The sequence below is a fragment of the Epinephelus moara genome, chromosome 4 (assembly GCF_006386435.1).
Source record: "Epinephelus moara isolate mb chromosome 4, YSFRI_EMoa_1.0, whole genome shotgun sequence".
Classification (NCBI taxonomy): domain Eukaryota; kingdom Metazoa; phylum Chordata; class Actinopteri; order Perciformes; family Serranidae; genus Epinephelus; species Epinephelus moara.
In genome coordinates, this window is record NC_065509.1 from 45268043 (window position 1) to 45275787 (window position 7745).

At 42.3% G+C, this 7745-nt stretch overlaps 1 protein-coding gene across 2 annotated transcripts in view; it reads right to left on the reverse strand.

Annotated features, from left to right (window-relative positions):
* The window catches only part of slc36a1 (solute carrier family 36 member 1), a 49522-nt gene that overhangs the window by 37296 nt on the left and 4481 nt on the right, over positions 1-7745 (reverse strand). For both annotated transcript variants that reach the window (XM_050042541.1, XM_050042542.1), the window contains exons 4-5: positions 6163-6390; positions 1852-1950 (exon numbers count right to left, since the gene is read on the reverse strand). In XM_050042541.1, the coding sequence (XP_049898498.1) occupies positions 1852-1950; positions 6163-6390 (327 nt within the window). The remainder of the gene's footprint in view (positions 1-1851; positions 1951-6162; positions 6391-7745) is intronic.

Here is a 7745-nt window from a genome sequence, read left to right on the forward strand (position 1 = left end):
TCATCATCCATTATCATCATCACTATCATCATCATTATCATCATCACTGTCATCATCACTGTCATCATCACTACCATCATCATTATCATCATCACTGTCATCATCACTGCCATCATCATTATCATCATCATTGGCATCATCACTGTCATCATCACTATCATCATCACTGTCATCGTCACTACCATCATCACTGTCATCATCACTGTCATCGTCACTACCATCATCACTTTCCTCATCATTATCATCATCACTATCATCATCATTGGCATCATCACTGTCATCTTCATGATCATCATCACTGTCAACATCATTGGCATCATCACTGTCATCGTCACTACCATCATCACTTTCCACATCATTATCATCATCACTGTCATCATCACTATCATCATTGGCATCATCACTATCATCATCACTATCATCGTCACTGTCATCATCACTGTCCTCATCACTTTGCACATCATTATCATCATCACTGTCATCATCACTATCATCATCATTGGCATCATCACTGTCATCATCACTGTCATCGTCACTGTCCTCATCACTGTCATCATCACTTTGCACATCATTATCATCATCACTGTCATCTTCATTATCATCATCACTGTCATCATTGGCATCATCACTGTCATCATCACTATCATCGTCAGTCATCGTCACTGTCCTCATCACTACCATCATCACTTTGCACATCATTATCATCATGACTGTCATCGTCACTATCATCGTCACTGTCATCGTCACTATCCTCATTACTGTCCTCATCACTACCATCATCACTTTGCACATCATTATCATCATCACTATCCTCATTACTGTCATCGTCACTACCATCATCCTTATCATCATCACTATCATCATCATCACTGTCATCGTCACTGTCATCATCACTACCATCATCACTTTCCACATCATTATCATCATCACTGTCATCATCATTGGCATCATCACTATCATCATCACTATCATCGTCACTGTCATCGTCACTACCATTATCACTATCATCGTCACTGTCATCGTCACTACCATCATCACTTTCCACATCATTATCATCATCACTATCATCATCACTGTCATCGTCACTGTCATCGTCACTACCATCATCACTACCATCATCACTTCCCACATCATTATCATCATCATCGGCATCATCACTGTCATCATCACTATCATCACTGTCATCGTCACTGTCATCATCACTATCATCATCACTTTCCTCATCATTATCATCATCATTGTCATCATCACTGTCATCATCACTGTCCTCATCACTTTCCTCGTCACTGTCATCATCACTTTCCTCATCACTATCCTCATCACCGTCATCGTCACCATCATTGTCACTGTCCTCATCACTATCATCATCACTGTCCTCATCACTGTCATCGTCACCATCATTGTCACTTTCCTCATCACTATCATCATCACTGTCATCATCACCGTCATCGTCACTGTCCTCATCACTGTCCTCATCACTGTCCTCATCACTTAACTGACCAAATGACCAAACAAACAACCTAAGGAACGAACAAACAATCGACTGAGTGAACAAACAGCTGAACAAACCACCGACCAAACCAACGCCCAACTGACCAAACACCCAACTGACCAAACACTCAGCGAGACGAGTCCCCCCTCACAACGAACACGGCAACTCTGCCATCCTCATTTACATACTGACATAACATGGACAGAACGTGAAGGTTTATATTACAGGTGTGAAGCAAAGACTCCTGATCAGAATCCATCATCCACATAATGTGTCCAGACACATTTCCTGTTAATACCAGATGTAAAAGGGTTTTAACTGTTGAGATGTTATCGTGTTATCATCAGCTGGTCACGTACCACTCCGATCCCTTCGAAGGCGAAGACAGCGGTCCCAAAGAAGAGAGGGTAGTCTTTGAGTCTGCCCACTGCAGGTAGGTTGATGGGGTACGTGATGTTCTGCAGGAAACACAGAGGAGAAACAGGAACATGAACATTCTGCAGAAACATCATCAGCTTATTGTTAATGTTCATGTGTGACTGACTCGTTCCTGATTATCAGACATCGATCAGATATCTGTTGGATCATTTGTAATCACTTTAAGCCCCAACACGTCGAGCTGAGGGGACACCGTTCAGTGTCCTGCTGGACCACATTAGCTGTAATGATCAGGGTCTGTGAGCACTGTGGAATAACTGGGCTGATATAAAGAGAACCGTCATTACTGCTGAATAAACCTGAGTGGGAGAATAAAACTTCAACATCAAACTTTGTCTTTTTTCACACTGCAGCTGCTGACAGCGTCACAGAGAAGGCTGAGCAGCCACAGATGCTCCGGAGACAAAGTTACAGTGACTGTGTTAACATGCACACTAATGTTCAACTACTGTCCTAAATATGATGATGTTATGAATCTGATACGGGTCACATAAACAGATTATTCTGTCTGGATAATAATAATAATAATAATAATAATAATGACTTTATGTAGGACACAGAGAAAGGTCCACAGTGTGCCACATAAAAAGAGACAAGACATACACAACACTACATTATACAAGTTCATATATAAAGACATCATTTAACATCACATAAATCAGTGACAATATGATGGCTAAGATATTTAATCTCATTACACACTTTAAGAGCAAGAGAAGAAAAATTCAGGATATTCTGAATCAGACCTTTTTCTAACTGTAACATTTTCTAATTAAGACATGTGTAGCATGTCCATATTATTCAGCATTATTTGGACATGTTTACAGCACATTCAGAATATGTGTCTCTCGTCTGTGTACAGTAGGCTCTGTGTGTTGTCATGAACACGTTGTAAACCAACCTGACAACAGTCTTTCAGGCTGTAGTGTAGAGATCATGCCCAAAAAGAAGAGCCCACATTTCAGGTCAGAGTGAGAAACACACCTACTGATAAACTTTATGAAAGACTTGGATATCAACAGGTTTTTGGAAATGACCTAATGTCACAACACTGACCTTGTTAAGAAGGAATGAAAGAGGGACGCTGTCTTTACACGGTCCACCACTGGTAGGAAACTTTGAAGGGTTGGGGTTGCAAGGAAGCAAAATGACAAGTGGCTCAAGCCGTTTCACTTTTCCATATTTTGACTTGATAAACAAATGTTAATCAGAGTCTGCACTGCTGCATGTAAACAGGAATATTACTGGAAAATTAATGTTTTTGGCAGCCTTGTGTAACACCTGGCCAAGGGACTACAGATAAAAAATAGCCACTTGGCTGATTTTTATACTACCTGTATTTATTAATTTGCACCGTCCCTTCTTAAATAAACTGAAACTGAAACCTGAATATTTTATTTATGTTGTCCAGTAGTGTAGCTGATGAGGTGGGTGTAGGACAGGTAGGTGGGCAGGTTACTGAGGAGGAAGTGGATGTACTCTCTTCTAAATTCCACCTGAGTCTTGGCTGATAGGTGGGTATAACCAGACAGAATAAGAGGTGGGTGCACCCTCCATTACACACCACTGATGTAAACATGCTCATCCCTTTTAAATTCTTTATATTCCTGTTTTGGATTTGAAATCTAAAATCAGGGAGACTTGAGACAGCACTATTTAGGTTGGATAAAATTTAGAAGAGAAGGCACCTCGCAGTAGATGTATGACGCACATTTTAGTTAACATGTTAACACATTTTTAAATTCAGTGTACGGGCCACACATTTTTACACTTGGAAATTTAAGAATCACTTCAAGCCTAAAACAATGACAAATTAAAATGTTTAAAAATAACTGATTCACTTCCATACCATGTTTTGTTAAAGCCACATGGAGCCTCTGGAGAGGAGCTTATAGGCCGAATGTGTCTCTGGAGCTGCAGGTTGGTGAACTCTGGTTCTGGGTAAACGAGAGGTGACGGCGCCTTCTCTGTAGCTGCCCCTAGGCTATGGAATGACCTGCCTGCCCATGTAGAATCTTTTAAGTCCCGCCTCAAGACCCACTTGTTTTCCTTGGCTTTTGGTTCAGGTTGACGAAGTAGACCAACCTGTCTCTGTGTCTTTTTATCCCTTGAGCTTGCTGTACTGTCTGTATCACTTCTGTATCTATGACCTGTATATTTTGTATGTGTATTTCTGTATAGTCCTATGTGAATATTCTGTATATTCTTATGTGGATTTCTGTATATTTCTGCATATGCTTATGTGTATTTTTGTGCAGTACTTTGGTAACTTTGTGTTTTTGAAATATGCTATATAAAATGGACTGGACTGGACTAGGTTTAGAGGTGGATAGTTTAACTGAACACCCACCGTCAGAAACATAAACTGCACCTATACTGTGGATGATCATATTTTATATCAGTCTTTAAATGAAGGTCAGCAGGACGGTTTTAAAACCATGATGTGGAGTCATTAAAGATGAAATTGGAGCCTGTTAGAGCCACATTAATATTTTTATACATTCTGAGGTTAAAGGAAGACAAAAGACACCAAACACACCGAGCGAATAAAAGAAGACGACTCCAGACTTTTTCTATCTCTTTCTTTTTCCCAGAATTCCTGTTGAGATGATTCATCAGCCACATGAACACCTTACAGGCCACAGATATATTTATATTTATCTCTAAGTGCTGAATCTCTGGAAGATTTCTGATGCAGGAAATTGCTCTTTTCCCTCCGAGGCTGTTTCTCAGGAACACGCCTGCTATCTATCTGTAAAGGGCAGAAGCTGCATGATGAAACACTCCACAGCTGAAAACAGGTAATCTGGAGACTCTGTCGCTACCACTTGTCCTGTTATCCATAAAGACCCAGAACCCAATCAGCAGAGTAGAAACACAAGATGAAACAAGATGAAGAACTGATCACATCAGATCAGATCAGATCACTGCTTCATGTGCAGCTGGAAAACACTCAGTGAATCTCAACTTCACATACCACAGCACAGACTGAGTGTATTCCATGTAAAGATAATCTTAAATTACTCGGACTTATCTTGATTTATCTTCACTCTTTATCCTGTAAGTTTGTTTTCTAAAGAATGAGTCTCAAAGGTTTTAAAAGTGCGAGACAAAGATGCAGATCAGGAAAAGTATCACTGAGGCAGCAGAGCAGCAGGAAATATTCATCACTTCTCTGTTACCATATTTAAATAAAATAAATAACTAGAATCCTGCCCAGATGTTTGTGTGCCTTCGCACACCAGTCAAGTTTCTCTAAAGTCCAGTTCAGACCAAAGATTCACGACCAGACAAGTTGAAACGAACAACTACTGTCAACCCTCTGTTCTGTAAAATGCTGGTGGTTTACAGGAAGTGACTACGATGAGATGGTGTCCCATCTCTAGTCAACGACTCTCTGTGCTTCTGATCTGTAACGTTGACAGGAAGTGACCGCCATGAGACGGCGTATCATCTCTAGTCAACGACTCTCTGTGCTTCTGATCTGCGACGTTGACAGGAAGTGACCACCATGAGACGGCGTATCATCTCTAGTCAACGACTCTCTGCGCTTCTGATCTGCGACGTTGACAGGAAGTGACCACCATGAGACGGCGTATCCTCTCTAGTCAACAACTCTCTGTGCTTCTGATCTGTAACGTTGACAGGAAGTCACCGCCATGAGACGGCGTATCATCTCTAGTCAACGACTCTCTGTGCTTCTGATCTGTAACGTTGACAGGAAGTGACCGCCATGAGACGGCGTATCATCTCTAGTCAACAACTCTCTGTGCTTCTGATCTGTAACGTTGACAGGAAGTCACCGCCATGAGACGGCGTATCATCTCTAGTCAACGACTCTCTGCGCTTCTGATCTGAAACGCTGACAGGTAAAGTTTTGGTTTGGTAACGTGTTTGTTCAGTGTCTTGTCTGAAATGAAACCAGTTCAGCAGAGGTGTTGGAGGGTAAAATGTTTCCTCAGTCTGCAGCAGACGATCTGTCTTTGACACTTTAACTACTGTTGGTTCAGAATAAATGAGAACAGACAGAACTGTGTTCATGTGTTTGTTTCGTGCTGAGCTGACACCAAACTGTGACTCCTGTGTACACTGACACCCTCAGACTGTGGAGCACTCGGGCTGCTGCAACACATCAGTTTCCTGTAACCTACTGCTGGTTCACTGTGAGCATGTGAACACAGTCAGGGTGAGACAGTCTTCATGAAAACAGATCAGATAAACGTGGCACTCACTGTCAGAGAGTAGAAGTAGATGAGGATCAGGCTGGCGGTCATCACCAGGTTGGCCACCAGGGACAGCGGAGCCAGGTACTTGAGGTCGGGGGTGAAAACCAGCAGGATGATGGCGGGCAGGAAGCAGAGCATGTAGAGACGGGAGTCGAAGCTCGGCACCAGGATCTGCGTCTGGTTGGTGTTGTTGATGTGGCAGTTGAAGGTGGTGGCGTTGGCGGCTTCAACCACCTGGTGAAGGCACAGAAATGAGTCAGGGAGTGTTTCACATGATCTCTTCTGTAAATACTGAAGTGAGGACAGGTGCGATGAAGGTGGGATTTTATCCAGGTGATGTTTGTGAATCAGAACTGTGACATCAGCAGGGGGAGGAGCCAGTTTTTACTTTGTTCAACTGTTGCTTTTTCTTGTAATCACTACTGATAGAGTCTGAAACCATTGATTGTGGCTCAGTCAAGTTTTTACTGGTGATGTTTCTAACTACTAACTTCCCTCACATTTAAACTTTAAACTTTGGACCAGACGACGAGTTCAAACATCAGAAAACACTCGTCCAGCCTCGTGCAGCAACTTTCTCTCAAAGTCCTCTTATTTTTTTCTCTTAATTTTTCTTTAAAAGAAAAAATAAGACAAGTCAAAAATGTTCATAACCATCCAAATCTGCTGTGATCCAGGTGTGCTGAATGATAATCAGTCACCTGTTGGATCAGGTAACACCTCCTACACACTGTATGAGGTCAGATGTTGTGCCGTGTGCAAAGACTCATTATCAACAATGAGAGTCAGTGAGTCAGGAACATGTCTTTAGGTATTAGGAGAACTCACTGCAGAACAGTTTGAATCACTTTAATAAATCAGGACCTGTACATGTATCAAATGGAGAGATGTCAGAGCTGCCCATGGACGGGTGCCCTGAGCAGGTTGGGATTCAGTGCCTTGCCCAAAGGCACTTCGGCAGTGCCCAGGAGGAGAGCCTCTCTAGCTACCACCAGTCCACTCTCCGTGTTTGGTCCATACAGGCACTTGAACCGGTGACCCTCTGGTTCCCAACCCAAGTGAGCCAAGTGAGTGACTGAGGCACCGTTTAATAATTTATTGACTCATCAAGCACATCACTAATATTTACTGTAACTTACAGTGATGGAAATATATAAAAACACTCCGGTTAATCTCAGCAAATGTGAGATGAAGAATTCAGACGATGAACTAATGATCAAAAAGGCCAGATTAAGTTTCAATCATTCATCATATCAGGAACAGTTATGAGTTCACAACATCACCACTGACAGGCTGATTGTTTCAGTGAGACTGACCCAGATATATTCAGCCTGGTGACAGACTGCACCATCTAGTGGTACAAACTGTGCTACACAGGCCAAGTCTATCCAGGAGGTGCACACTGAGTGCCTCCCAAACACTCCAAAGCCCCTTTTACACTGCCAGATTTTCGGTGAATGTTGGGCCGTTTTGCCGGCAAGCTGCGAGCGTTTAGACACACAGAGCCGGATTGGTGAGTTGATCCAAGGTGCCCAATTTTCCGCCTCGTAGGGTAGACATATTGGTGGAACCCTTTTAGTTTAAACAGA